Source organism: Poecilia formosa, unplaced genomic scaffold, assembly GCF_000485575.1.
Source record: "Poecilia formosa unplaced genomic scaffold, Poecilia_formosa-5.1.2 Scaffold242, whole genome shotgun sequence".
Classification (NCBI taxonomy): domain Eukaryota; kingdom Metazoa; phylum Chordata; class Actinopteri; order Cyprinodontiformes; family Poeciliidae; genus Poecilia; species Poecilia formosa.
Genome location: NW_006800181.1, coordinates 647,540 through 662,897, shown reverse-complemented (window position 1 = coordinate 662,897; position 15,358 = coordinate 647,540). Strand labels below are relative to the sequence as shown.

Sequence of the window (15,358 nt, the reverse complement as noted above, 5' to 3'; positions counted from 1 at the left end):
CAAAAACATTTTGTCATGGCCATCCGTCTACCAATTTGATCATTTTCTTTTGTGATGGTAGTAGGTTAAAAATTCAGCTAAACTTCTGGCACTGACAGAAGCTTTCACTGAACCACTTTGGAGATATATTTTATTGAAATTTCATAAAACTGAAGTGGTTAAACCCTTTAAATCATAGACTATTTGCCTTCCACCGTACTAGGGATGCAGACAGATCGGTTCAGAAACTAAATGACAAGCCCAGCCCAAAATGCAGAGCCCAGCAAACCAGCTAGCATGAAGACCACACATTATGGGATGAAACTAAGGGAAACGTGTACAGAGGGAAGTGGAGCAAAATGAAAGTCAGGTTTGTAGATCGACTTACGAGAACCACGAAACGCATCAAATTATGCGAGGCACAAACAAAATAAAGCTTGGACGTACGTCCACCTGGAAGTACAGACACCGAGGATCAAACTGAAGCGAAAGATTCATAAAACAGGAAACAAACTATGATGATACTTACGGCAAATATGTTAGTTTGCTTCAAACTGCAAAACCGGCCACATGGACAGGTATTTCATATAAACTTCGCTGGATGCTGGAGCCCAGATGAAATGCCGTTGAGCTTACTCACAGATCCGGCAACGTGAGGTCGTTGGTGACGTCATGTAAGAGCAACATCTGTCTTCCATTGATGTGTGTGAGCCTAATAGCTCCCATGCCTTAAAAGAGACAGGTTTCACACACATAGTTTTTATTTTGGTCTCCGACCGAAAACCTCTGTTGGTAGCAATAAACCAGGACAGGGATCTAATATTTCTGTCATTGCCTTCCTAGAGTTTTCTGATTTTAGGACCGGACTTGCATGCTGATGCTGCTCTGCCTTAAAGTTGTTGTTTTTTTTTTTAAATCACAAAAAAAGATTATAATTTTTGTGGCCCACCACAACTTTTCGCTTGGCAAATGCGTGGACACAAAATATGTGTTGGACGCTGCTAGTTTAAATGTGGTCATGTTACTTCAGGCAGGAATGTGCCCAGTTATTTTGGTTTGATCGAGGCTCATAGTTGCTCTTAAAACCAGAATAAATTGAAAATATGTGTCACATTTTCTGTGAATAATTTACAATCACGTTGTGTGATCACTGTGGCATTTCAGCATTTTTGTGACTGTCCACGACCATATTTCAGTAAAATACTTGATCATGAAAAATATATACCTGTATGCACGCATGTAGTCTGATGAACTTAAAAGGCTCGGTTACGATTACAAAATAGAAATATTTTGAGATTAAATAATATTTAGGCTAAATCTGGATATGAAGTAATGAAGGGGACATTTAAAATATTTTCATTTGAAGACTCAAACAAATGACGAGCATCCTGAGTTCAGCTGTCGTTTTAAAGCCAGTGGTATGAAAACTATTTTCATCACAGAGTTGATGCATATTGTTTCAAGTCTAGACTCTTGAGAGAGAGAGAGAGAGAGAGATTTTGTTTTATAGGCAGGGTGCTGCAACATTGGCAGAAGCCACTGAAGAAGTGGGCTGTTTATGGAGCCATTTTGCAGAACCTGGCTGAGAAAGGCATTCAGTGGTGTTCAAGTCATTTCATCAGAACTGTCACTCATATAGCCTTTAATATTTTGAGAAAAAAAAAAAACAACTAAATTTTTGTCCATTTGTTCAAAGAAAAGGCATCATAAATAGTATTCGTTTGCTGATGTCTTTGCTCCCTCACCATCTTATTCCTTCAGTTTTGGCATTTGCTACCTTGTTTTTCATTACCTGCAGATTGCAGTCTGCTTAGGAAAGTGTGGAGAAGTTTGGGTATGTAATTGTGATGGATAAAACTGTCATTTGGAGGTCGTTTGGGAATGTATCAGAATCTGTCGTACTACATAAGAGTCAGGTGAGCCCAACAGAGATGAGGACCGATAGAAATGGTATGAAACACAAAGTCTTCAGAAAATAAAGTGGAATTAGAAAATAAGTATTTTTACCACCATATTTCCATAGTTCACCAAAAACACCTCACAAAGAAAAAAATAAACTTCTATGCAATGGCTTAGTTCAAGTTTGTTTAGAGGTCATAATTGGAAGTAGGAATGCATTAATTGGCAATGCATGAGTAAGTAAATAAGGGAATGATAGACAGGAGAATGTTTACATTTTCTTATGGAAATGAAACAAAACAAATGTCCCAGTTGTGTTAATAACTTTCAAACAGGTTGTCATTCACTTTATTTGATCAATATTGGCACTTTGGTTTGGGCTGTTTCTGCTGTGTGCATATAAAAATACCTCATAAATAATCAGCTGTTGTTTTGTTTACAACAGTGTGTTGAGTAATTAGTCCCCCAGGCCAAATCAGGAAGCTGATTCTTAAGTTGCACATGCAGTAAACATAATTATGAAAAGGCACAGTTTGCTTCTTTCACAGCAAACAAAATCAACTCATTGTTTTTCTTCGTTTGCGGTCAGTCGCTGTTCAGAGTCGAAGTGGGACATTCTTTAGAGACTTAATTTTATTTATTTCCGTTGAGATCCTGAACACATCTTCAGACAGCGGACCCAAACCTGAGCCAGAAGCTGTCATATGCGAAAGAGAGACTTGTAACTGGGAACTGAGAATTATGTTGTTAGACATAGCATAATAATATCCTGAACTGAAAGGCTGTTTATACGAAAAACCAGTAAGTGGTTTTTCATCCTTCCTGAAATAAATAGCATGTTTCATTTCAGCTACAGCTAAGAGACTGAGTCACATCTCCTGTGAATTTAAGTTATTCATCATTGAATTGAGATGCTACAGTTTGGCCAAAACTGAATCAGGAAACTTGGCGCCCGCTCAGTATCGGCTTCCTTTATGACTAGTTGGAGTGGCATGCAGCACAAATGGCTCCATATCTACACCCTTTCCCTGACAGTAAAGGAAGAGGTTTCCTCAGTCTAAATTGCTGCCTGATGCTTACATGATGAGGTGGGAGTCTCCAGAGACACAACATACCGCAGCCTCACATCTCCAGTCTCCCCGACTCCCTCGTATTCCGGCACTGCCACATGTTTCGCTTTATTTTTTCCACATTTGTGCCTCTTAATTACGCCATATCAGTCAAAACACAAAATATCTTGTGTAATAGGGATGACTTATGTTTGGACAAATGTTCCGCAAAGGGATGAAAACGGAAAATGCTGGAAAGGGCTTTGGGCTACACTCAGTCATGTCGCCCAATTTTTAAGGAACAATAAAACCTTGAATCACGCAGATTGAGCACAATTTTACCATTAAACAACAGCAAAAAGTAAGACCGTCGTTTTAGGCATATTTCCAATTAAATGTGACTTTGGTTGAATTTTAATTTAAACTTTAATGTGACGCGACTAAAAGCCCAACTACATTGCTCTGAGATTTGGTTTTTTTCCTTGTCCTTTCAAGAAAATTAGTGCTATAAAGTGCTTGCTGATACCATTATCACACCAACAGGCGGCGATGATGTCAAAATCAGCTACATCAAAATTCAGAAGTAGATTCTACAATGCCAGTTTGTGTCAGATGTCAGGGCTTGGATACGGAAATTACATCATGTCAGGGCTGAGTAGGTCAAGGTGAAACTCGGAACATAGGAGGATTTATTGATTGTTGTAGTGCTAACTACTTTACCAATATAACCCAACAAGTGTATTTCTCTCATCTTTATGTGTTCAAACTGTAAAAGAACATTTTCACAAACGGAAGTCGTACATTGTTCAATGAAATATAAATTATCAGAGGTTCTAACATGTATTGTTTGGTACTCTGAAGTCAAGTGTACCGAGTTCCCCCTGAAGTTGTAACTCCAAATGTGAAGATGCTGGCCGAAAATGCCCAAGTTCAGTTTTCCAACATGGCTGCCACATGGAAGAGCTATTCATATTATAATGAATAATAATGAATAAATCACTGGAACTTTTTTGTACAGCCTTTGTTTAAAAACAGGTTCAAAATGTGTTTGAACACACAAGATGGGGCAAAGTACTTGGTTAGTGGCTTGTGTTTCTAGTAGTTGGCACCACAACAACTGGCAACTACCACTGGTTTCCAGCTTGCTGCTAAGACTTGCACAACGTGAGTGTGTCATCATTCCCAGATTTAAGCTCTAACCTCTGGGAAAAATCGAATGCACCAGCGGCTCACACCTGCACATTTCACTGCTTTAGAGGCGCAAATATTGATTGCTCTGCAGCCTCCCAACTTTCCCGGCCAGAAATTCCGACTTCATTTGGAGTTCTTGTTGCATTCCTGACTGGAAGCTTGAAAAGTCCAACCTCTCGGTTCAAGTAGAGTCTTAAACTAAAAGCAGTGTGAAGAAAGATATTTGAAGGACTTCTTCCAAAAATGTGTAGCTGCTGTTCTTTTTGTTTTAAATCCTTTGAGCTTGGCTTTGAAGTGTAATGAAACTAGAGTCGCGACAAAAAGAGACTGATGTGGATCTTTATATGTTCTTTAGAAGTTTGTAAAGAAAATGTCTGTATCTTCATGTTCTCTGATTTGTATTGAATTACTTCTATTACTGCATTTTGTCACAAAAAAAAAAGTCAGCATGAGGTGCTGTCACAGAAAATTTGTTTTTTAAATACTCTTGTTGGTGTGGAGAAGACCTTATTATAACTGAATAAAATACAATTATATGAATGAAGCATACCACCAAGCCCTGGTTGCTGCACCCTTCTACTGCGGTACACTTACTCACAGCCGGAGTTTACCTTTCCTCCACACAGAAAATGTTTTTTCATTCTTTTTTTTTACTCCGCCACATTTCTCAGTTTCTTTGGACTTTGTATATTCCGAAGGCTACTGCACAGCACCCATCAACACAGTAGGAGCAAAGATAAAAAGCAGGCCACCAATCTGCAGCTCCAGACACACAGACCCTTGCTTTTTTTTATTTTTTTATTCGAGTTGTGTTCTGTTGTAAATCTGCAGATTTACAACAAGAGCAATGAGGCATGTTTTTGCCGAATGCTTTTTCTCTTTCTGTGTTTATTCACAGCTTTCTGTCAATGAGACATTTGGAATCAGGAGAGAGGCTGATGGGTGGCCTTTACAGAAAGAGGGATTGTTTTAGCTAATTTGAGTTTTTTGTGTTTATTTTGGCATTACTTATCAAATCTGTAGAGGTTGCAGTTATAGTTGTATTTACTTGTTTTTAAGTTTGTCAGTGTTAAATTAAAACAGTTTTCTGGTTGTTGATTTTTTATTGTGGAGCTAGAGCCTGGGGAATGCCATGTCAACACAGCGGCTCTCGCAAATCTTGTTGGCTTCAGTTTAAACAAGCTTCAAGTAATCAAATCTTTTCTACTAGAAAAATCTTACCTGATGTCCAACATTCGCAGAAACTGAAAGCCCCATTAACTACAAGTTCAGGCACAATGTGTTGGCCTTGTTTCAAAGCAAAATGCAGCTTTATATACATTTGGTCTTTTCACCATGGGACCAAGCACGCATTTAAAAATATTCCCATTGTCCAACGTGGAGAAAAAAGTTTTTCTTTGTGAAAATTTAGCATCAGGAATAATAAAAAAAATTGCCATAAGTGAGTATAAATAATTTTCTTCTTCTTTTCCTGTCTCTGTCTCAGAAATCATTGACGACCTTGCACATCTTGTGGACAAAACAGACGGCAGGATTCGGAATGAGACACGAAGAGTGAAGCTGGTAGAGACCAAGTCGGCGTCATGCGGTGAGCCTCACTTACATCCCTTCACATTTAACAACACCCTGAATAATGATGTGCTCTACTTTACCAAATGATACAAAATCACTGGTGTCGCAAATAGTTGCACTTTATAAATTGGTTGATTTTTTCTTTTGTCTCGTTGTCAGTGTCTAGGAGTTTTTATTTACCCATAGATTCCTATATCCCTGGGTAAATGACATGAGACAGCAGCCTATTTTCTTTACTACAACTCAAAATGGTAAAGACAGGAGAACATGCCATTAAAGGGAGGCAGATGTGCGCAAATATTCATAAGCCAATGAATGGCTACAAGAAAATAGCTCTGTCTTTGCTTGAGCTATTTTTCAAAAAAGATGTGCACATCAATGTGTTAGACGAGCTTGTATTTAGCTTAACTAAATACAACTTTGTCTGTAATTGAAAATTGTTTTCTACGTTCACTCCTTATCCAATTTAACTGCAACAAAAAAGAAGTACAAAGATGTCAGCTTCTATATGAGCAAAGCTGGTAGGGACAAAATCCAGCAGATTTGCTGGTGTGATTCTCCAGGTTTTCTTTGTTGTGGGAATAATACGATACATGCCACACTCTTCAGATTTTGATTTGTAAATGAATGATTTTCTTCACAATAATGCTCTAAATTGGGTTGGTCTATCACATAAAATCCATTGACGTTTGTGGTTGCAACAAGATAAAACATGGATACCCTGTGCGGTGCTCTGCAGCTGTACAGTCACAAATGTGACCAATCAGTTGAGCTAGTGGTCGTGGGCTGTTGTTTAGTTGGTCGGAAGCAAAAAGCACGGTGGGTAATGAACCTGAGAACATGGAGATGATGAGATCAGGCCTTGGCGCATGTTGTTGCTGGATGGTGAGCTCCGTTTGTCACGCCTCCTAACATGCTGCAGGGGTTTAAAGGAGATGTCTTGATGAATCCCACAAAGTCACACATCAGGTCATGTCATCAACTTCTTTAAAACTCCACATGTTGTAGGAATGAGGAGTTTCCTGAAAAAACGTTTCGTAAAGGCCTTTTGGCCTCTTTACCATAGATCACATTTGTTTTATCATTTTCACAAAGAGCCTTTGGGTTTTGTTGAAAGAGAAATGCCTTTCAGAGGGAAATGGCTCTGATAGTTAGCTGACGAACACCAACCTTTGGAGTAGGCAGTCTCAGCAAAGCCCTTGTTTTCTTTTTTCGCCTTGTGAAATGCCAGTTTCTGTTGCCCTGGCTGGGGCTGCATTGTTTCGACCCGGCTAACAGTCTGTCGCAGACAGAAACGGAGCTCGCGGAGGGAAGGTCAGCCTGCAGAATTCCTCTTTTTGTTGCTTGTGTCCCCATGGTGGCTGAGTATTAGTTTGTTTGCCAATCCCAGAGATCCGTCTGTTGTTTGGTTCAACATGTTTCTTTTTGCTTTCCCATCTCCTGCCATCTTCCTCTTCTGTTTGAGGTCGGGGAATATTTATGGCTCTGGTTTGTCTGGTATGTTTAGGTACGGTTCTGTGAAAATATTAGGGCTATATATGAAAAACATGTATAACATAGTGGAAGTTATATTAAGGGCAAGAGTGACTCACTGGGAGGAGAGTCGTCTTTCAATTAGAGGACTTGATTTCAGCTTCCTGTTGATGTGCCCTGGAGCAAGGCACTTACCCCATTTTTTTTACTAAATTTAAAGTAAAATTAAAAACTCTCTTTCATTAATAATTTCTCTTTACTGTACAATTTTTGTTTTTCATATATATTTTTTTTACATTTTGTGAATGTAGACTAGTTCTATTCTATTCTGTTCTAATTCAAAGTTACCCAACTACCTGCAAATCGTTGGAGTGTGTATGAATGTTTAGCGTTAAAGCGTTTTAAGTGGTCAGTACGACCAGATAAAGCTTAATCCGTTTACTATGTTAAAATCTGTTTTAATATCTCTGAAACATTTAAATCATAGAATCCAAAAAAATAAAAAAAAACATTCTAAAAGTTATTATAAGTTATTGTACAAGTTCAACTTTAATGGAAGGTGTGCAAACGTATTAGGACAGGTAGTCGCATTATTTTGACCTAAGAACAGGGGACGTGTTTGCTGTGAACCAAATACAGCATTTAAGGTGCCATGGTAACAGTGGGGCACAGAGGTGGACGTGTCATGGTTTGGGGATGTGACCAGAATCCACCATGAGTCCTAGGTGAGGTCATATGTAAAAATACAAAATTAATCTGAAGCAGAACTTAATCTTATTGACTGTCTGAGAAGTAAGACATGAAAAGTCCTGGGCCTAGTCAAAGCCCAGATCATGATTTCATGTCAATGCTGTGGTGTGACTTGAAACACACCCCAGGTGGAGCGATGAAGAAGTAAAGACTTCAGCCCAATTTTTTCACAACTGTACATGTGATTTCTGTCGGTTGGCATTGCATTTCTGTTTTATGCTATTTCTCTGTGTTTAGAAAGTATACATGCACATGCTTGCTGCAGTTGTGGGTTTTATGCCTCTTGTCTTCGGGGACGGAAAATTTCCCCTTCTGATCCTCTTCACTCTCACCTCTACGCCTTCGCTCGCTTTCGTTCATTCATCTCTGTCATCCCTCTGTTCACCACCTCAGTTGTTTGACACTCATGTCTGCGTTAAGCAAAGAAAGAAGTGAAAATACTGCATGCCACAGATTGTTCGAAGGGCTTTCCCTCTTTTGCTCTAGCAGTGTGTTTATAATTCCTTAGCTTTAGGGCTTTATTTATTTTTAAAAGCTCTGTTCATCCAAAGGCACTGTTTGATATGTCTCAGACGCGTCTCTGCAAAGGTAGGATAGTCGGGGTCTGACAGCAGAGCATGCTTAGCATTGCTGCTGCTCACCGTAAATACTTTAGTAGTTTTGCTGCTCTAACCGTGTCATGATGCACATCATCTTTTAAGTCAGGAATCAATCTTGTGGCCGGTTTTCCCTCCTGCAGAGATTTCTTCCCTAAAACAATCATTTTATTTTGATACATTCAGAAATTGACATGAATAGATTTTGGTTTCTTCTTATTACTTTTTTCTTTAGAGCATGCATGGCCATTTATATTTCTAATATGGGAAATATTACCATGTTAGAACAAAACAATATAAATCAACCTTTAGGAAATTCTAACATAGTGAATTAAATGTTAAAAGACTAAACTATTCCTGTTATTAATTGGTAGAGACTTGACTTGAACTTGCGAAAGACTTGAGACTTGATTTGGAAGAAATGACTTGAGATCTGTGTTGCAATAACCAGAAATGCCTCAAATCTCTGATCGTTGCACATGCTAATTTTCTTGCAACTGAAGGTCAGGAATAAATATCACAGACATTCTGTTTCATCCTGCAAGTAGTTTTGATTAAACAGCAACAACAAAAAAACTTCTAGAAACTCTAAACTCTAGAGCCGGAGATGTTTACGTCGAGTCGTTTGAACTCAGGTCTAAGTCAGTTTTGAAGTCTTTTCTTTTGCAACACAAGTGCAACTTGAATCAGAGTCTCAAAATGAAGATGACTAGAGCCATGCTCAGCTATCGTTAAGGAACAGAACTTCCTTAAACAAAACCCAAAAACACAAATTTTTCTACAAACATTTCAAGCACCGATCTGCTCCTTCATAGTTGGGTGAAGCGGATACCCAGTCATTACCGCTTCTGTCAGCTTTGGCAGAAACTAAGAAGTGTTTTTTTAGTTTAGTTGGATTAGTGTGCCAGATTAGTCGGTAGGACTACAGGATCTGTTGTAGCGCAATGTGAGTTAGAAGATCCTCAACACACAGCATCACTTCATGATGACTCCAATTGACTTAGCTAACCCCCAGCTTGTAGAGAGAAACTTCAGCAGCCCTATGAAACACCAGAGGCGGCTTGAATCCCAGCTAAGTTACTCACTCAGTGCTACAGGAGATTTCCAAGGAAACTCTTGCTGTGATTTGGATTACTGCAGCACTAATGTTTGTGTTGATTTTATTGTCTCTTAATGTTTGTGTTGTTTCTTATGCATGTTAGGATGTGTTGGTGGAGAAAAAAGAAGCAATATTTAAATGTTTAAGTTGTTTTATATTATTGATCAAGTTTTTACACCAGTGTTGTTTTTATGTAAGTGAGATTCTTTCATAGTTTAGCCTACTTGTGGAATACTGGAAGGATTAGTTTAGGTTTGGTATTAGGTTAAAGTGAGGCTTAATGAAGTAATGCCATCCAAGCTGCTCTTTCTTTTCTTTTAAAAAAAATGTTTCTACTTTTTTTTTTTTTTTAAAGGAAATTCCTTAGAAGGTACCAAAGTGACTAACATCTTCTCTGGTCATATGGAGCAGAGAAGCCATTCATTTCTACACTTCCTCCATCTGTTGCTGCACACTGCCAAACAGGCTGGCTGAAAAACATCCACTATAGCAGTGTTACATGTCATCCACAGAAATTTTAGAAAATTAACCCTAAAAACTACATGAGCATCTGTTTAAAACGAGTCGTTGGTAGATTTCATACAGTTTGCAGAAAAACTCTGAAACAGAAGATCCTTGACTTAAACATACGTTGATTTCATGTGTCACAGGAAATTTGGGTAATTTAAGAACTTTTATTGATATGCCGTCTTTTTCTTAATGCCCTATGAATAAACAAACAAACAAAAACAACTCATTAAAGTTTTTGTCTGTCCCAGTTTTGTTTCGAGAAACATCCCCATGTTAATCTTGTCAACAGAAAATATGTCCCCTTCCTTTAGGGGTCATGCTCGCCTTTTGTGGTCCAAAAGGTCTTTGAACTCTGAGCGGGGAGGCAGCGTCAGGACTCACACCGATTATCATTTTCTTTCTGTGATTTGTCTTACTGATGCGTCTGAAAATTGCTAAGATGGGATGAACCCAGACTTGTTCCTGCAGGACTCCTGGGTGGTCAGTCTGTCAGCAGACACCAACCAACTCCATCAGAGGGACTGTCACAGCACCGCCCTAATCTATCGGGGATGCCAGCCCCAATATTGTCATGAGACCCCAAGGGGTCCCTCTGAGGGCGAGGAGGGCCATGTCTAGTTGCTAGGGCAGACAGTGACGGTGCAAGGACAAAAGAAGGGTGGGGTCACTTTGGGTGTCAACTGTGGCTTTATGAGTGACTATTATGTGAAGCTGAGGAGTGTGAGAGCTTTGCTCCGCAGTAATGCATGCATAGCTTGCAAAGCTCATTCCTTAATGCTGTTGTTGCTATGGATTGAGAGGTGGAGTTTCTGTCAGATGTTGGATCAGGATCAATGAAATTCTTAACTCTGAATCCAATAAGCGTTGGGTTTTGCGTACATATCATTCACATGCAGACGAGGAAAACTGCAGCAAATTCTAATGTGTGTTTTGCTTTTAGCTGGAGGCGTTTAAAGAGTCATCACAAGCGTCGGAGCAAATGTTTCTGCTTTGACATTTACATTTAGCTCACATATGTTGGGGATTAGCGGGGAGAGGTTCTGCCTCGTCCGGCAATAACACCCAACATGCATATCCTGTGTGAGCACCTTCAACTCAAACAGAATAAAAACACAAGATGCTCAAGTTATTACCTAAATATGGATAAACAACAAAACACAAGCCCTCCATGTTTTAGTTTACTTAAAAAAAAAAATAAATAAATAAATAAATAAGGCAACTTGCAGTGACTTTCAAAGCCATCTGGACCCCCTTTAGCCATAGTTTATCCAGCATGGCTTAAACCTTGCCTTGACTTTTCACCTGTGGGGCCAACAGCCAATTAGACGGCAGAGGGGGGAGTGGGAGTAAAAAGCACAAGAATGAGAGAAATGTAACACTAAAAAAAAAAAAATGGTTGGGTGAAATACCAACCACATGCTGCAGAATGTTGGACAGTTTGAGTCAGAGGACAAACAGCTGCCATCAGTTCTTCAGCACCACAGTACAAGTCACATAAAAAGCGACATTAATGCAACCTTGCTAGAGGTTTGTTGGCTTTTATCTGTCCAAAAGTGTCTTAAGTTCCCACAAACTTATTTAAATCAGGCTTGAGGTTTGGGCTTTGACTGAGCCACCGCAACCTCTGTGTAAAGTTTGTGTTGTTGATGACTAACTTTGAGCCAAGCTTCAGCAGGTAGACAGATGGCTCATGTATGACGCTAGGATAATTTGCAGGAATTATTTTTGACATCTGATCTAACAACCTGCAGTTTTTAGCCGAAATTTAAAAAATCTTCTCAATTTTAAACAGATTTTTTATTTTATTTTTTTCAAGAAATGACTGGATTGGAATGGGATGCTACTTTCAGATGGAGCAAATGTTGAGTTAAAAAGTCTCATTTTACAAACTTACACCCCTCATAAATATCCGAACAGCTCCTGTAAATGTAAAACTCAAAATGTTTGCATTGTAAGAGAAAAGAACTTATTTTAAGGAGACTCTGGATCAGTTTTTAAATTGCTGGTGTAAATGAAATGTTTCATTGGACAAAAAATGTTGGCATTTGTTTCAGATCCTAATGATAATTCCCAATTAAGTTTCAAGAGATTCGGCGGCGATTGTCCTCCTGACCTCTATATTGTGTCTGAGTTGATATGACATAATTTGAGTTTTAATGTCTTTGGTAATCAGCAGAGGTTTGTGCCTTAATCTCATCCTTCTCTGTTTTTCCTTTTGCCTGCTCAGGGATGCTGGTGGTGATCGTGTTGCTGCTCATAGCCATCGTTGTGATCGCTGCGTGGCCCGTGTAGCTGATGGAGGTGGCGGCGGATGTGGACCAGTTTAAATCACAGATCCTCACTGAAATACTGTCTTCGGTCTTCTGTTCTCTCTTTTGATCACTGGAAACTATCAAACTAAAAGAATGTGAAATAAAATTTCCTCCATTTAGCAGCACAAATGCTTGTTTTTATACTGTGGGCAGAAGAGGCTTGAGGACGTTTCCTTCTCTGTCCTGTACATACTGTGGGAATATGAATCGTCTTTTACTGTAGTGAACGTAACGTTCGAATCACTGCATCCAATGATCATCTGGATGTTAAATTATTTGGCAGATTGTGAACTTTTTTTTTTTTTTAATGTAATTTAGTCCAAACAAACAGGACCTCCCGCAGGTCTACAGTCTCTCTGTGGCTGAATTCAGGTTTACATCAGGTACAATAGCCTTTTCACATTCTCATTTATTTACTCGTGCATTGCTGTAGCAGCTGTAATGATATAAGTTTGCTAGCACTTTCTAATGTTTATCGAACAGACTGTAGCGAGAACTAACAGTTACCAACATGCCTCTGTGACTTCCTGTTAAATCAGCTCTGCTTGTAATATCTAATAAATGACTTTCAGTTAATAGTCCCTTGATACCCGTCTGTCTGCCTTCATGTCAGAGACTCGTCATGCATCTCTGGAGTACCGGAGGGTTTTGTAACGTGATATTTGGTCGGAGTGGGCTGCTGACATCATTTCTGCACACATGGACCACGTCTTCATTCTTCAGTGCCTGAAAAAATATGCAGACTCATTCACATCCTGTCACATTATAATGCAAGCGACAACATAGTTTATGGCACATGTGTCAAACTCAAGGCCCGCGGGCCACATGTGGCCCGCCATGTCATTTTATGTGGCCCGCCCCAGCATTTTATAGGCCGATGATTGACTTAAAATAGGTTTTGAGCACGAATTGACTGCAAACTACATCTCCCACAATGCATTCCGATTGTTACCAGCCAACATTACGGCTTCTCGCCACTAGAGAGCAGCAGAGTCACCTCAAGCTGCTTATTGATTTTCCCAGCGAATAAAACTGAGACATTGACAAGCTAACATCAAAACGTCCATGAAAAGAAAAATCGATTTACAAGTAAGACTGTGAATGAAGATGTGTGTGAGTTGGTGTCAGGGCGGCAGGTCGCGCTAGACAACATAAAAAAATTAAAAAAAAATCGGTAATGTACTATTTTTATCTGTGAAATTACAGTCATATTAACATCGGCTGTTTAGTCGCATTTTATAGCGGACTGCACATGTTACAGTCTAATTAACTTTTGCATCGTCATTTATTTCCTCAAGATAAACTGCCGGCTCCTCAAATGGATTAACACAACGTTGCATTCTCTTTAGTTTTCTCTGGTCTGTAATGGAGACTTGAATTTAACGCGCCATTTTGTAATGCGCTTCCTAACCATTTTTTATTTGCAAGTATTGGTTTGTAGAACCATTTTGTCTCTGCTAATGACATCTTCAATACATTTTTTGATCCCAGGCTTAGTTTATGGACTGGACAGAAGCAGTTACCATTATACATTTTGAACTGTTGATTTTATTTTTGAACCATTTTTTAATGGTTCAAAAATACATTTTTTAATTGTAAAGTGTTGATTTTATTTTTGAACCCTTTTTTATTTTAAGTGTTGATTTTATTTTTGAACCCTTTTTTATTTTAAAGTGTTGATTTTATTTTTGAACCATTTTTTATTTTGAAGTGTTGATTTTATTATTGAACCCATTTCATTTTAAAGTGTTGATTTTATTTTTGAACCTTTTTTTATTTTATAGTGTTGATTTTATTTTTGAACCCTTATTTATTTTGAAGTGGTGATTTTATTTGTGAAACCTTATTAATTTTGAAGTGTTGATTTTATTTTTGAACCCTTATTTATTTTGAAGTATTGATTGTCTGAAAGGCCTTAGACATGAATTGACCTGTGTGGGGTTTGAACCAATGACCTCAGCATTACCAGCACCGTGCTCTAACCTGCTGAGCTAACTCACCTACCTTACAAACTGATGGGTTTCCATGAATTTAAGAAGAACTTACATGATCTTACCACATTGAAGATTTGATAAAACTGCTTATATTCTAATGTTTTTCAAAACAACATACATAATATTTTATTTCCCAGAGATTTTGTATTTTGAAGTGTTGATTGTATTTTTGAACCATTTTTAATTTTCAAGTGTTAATTATATTTCAGAGAGATTTTTTATTTTAATGTGTTAATTTGTTTTTGAACCATTTTTTATTTGTAAGTATTGATTTTATTTTATAGCCGTTTAGCCAAGTCTCTGCAGAACCATTTGTCTCTGCTAATGACATCTTCAATACAATTTTTTGATCCCAGTCTTAGTTTATGGACTGTAATGTGAAATTGGGTACAAGTATAAGTTTGACAATTTGTTCACCAAGTTACTGTGCTCTCTGAGAGGATCTGTGGTATAAGTATTTGACATTGTTCCATGCCCATCGTTGACATTAATCTCTAACAAAATTTGGATCATCTACCAGGAACACTGCAAAGAGCATGAGTTCCTGTAGTGTAGTGGTTATCATGTTTGCTTCACACGCAAAAGGTCTCTGGTTCAAAACCAGACAGAAACAGATTTTGCATGTTCTATTCATCACAGGCGTTTACTAAAGGTCAACAAGGGTTCTGTGGTGTCATGGTCTGTACTCTGAATCCAGGCATCTGAGTGCAAACCTCAGTTGAAATTTTCATGTTGCATCTCACATCATCAACTTTGGAACCCCAAAACTGAAACAAAGTAAAGAAGTTCAGTTCCTGTAGTGTAGTGGTTATTATGTTTCCATCACATGCAAAAGGTCTCTGGTTCAAAACCAGACATCTGGTTGACAGATTATTGATGTGAGGGCTCCACAGACAACATTTCACAAGTAAGATGGACATATTATTGTGTATAT

At 38.5% G+C, this 15,358-nt stretch overlaps 1 protein-coding gene and 1 long non-coding RNA gene across 2 annotated transcripts in view; one reads left to right on the top strand and one right to left on the bottom strand.

The window, feature by feature from the left end:
- The window catches only part of stx8 (syntaxin 8), a 31,461-nt gene extending 18,444 nt beyond the window's left edge, over positions 1-13,017 (top strand). Inside the window, exons 7-8 of the mRNA XM_007569576.2 lie at positions 5,605-5,706; positions 12,346-13,017. Of these exons, the coding sequence (XP_007569638.1) occupies positions 5,605-5,706; positions 12,346-12,410 (167 nt within the window). The 3' untranslated portion in view covers positions 12,411-13,017. The remainder of the gene's footprint in view (positions 1-5,604; positions 5,707-12,345) is intronic.
- Positions 13,018-14,266: 1,249 nt separating this feature from the next.
- The window catches only part of LOC107838343 (uncharacterized), a 2,324-nt gene continuing 1,232 nt past the window's right edge, over positions 14,267-15,358 (bottom strand). Inside the window, exon 2 of the long non-coding RNA XR_001664401.1 lies at positions 14,267-14,361. This is a non-coding gene — a long non-coding RNA (uncharacterized LOC107838343). The remainder of the gene's footprint in view (positions 14,362-15,358) is intronic.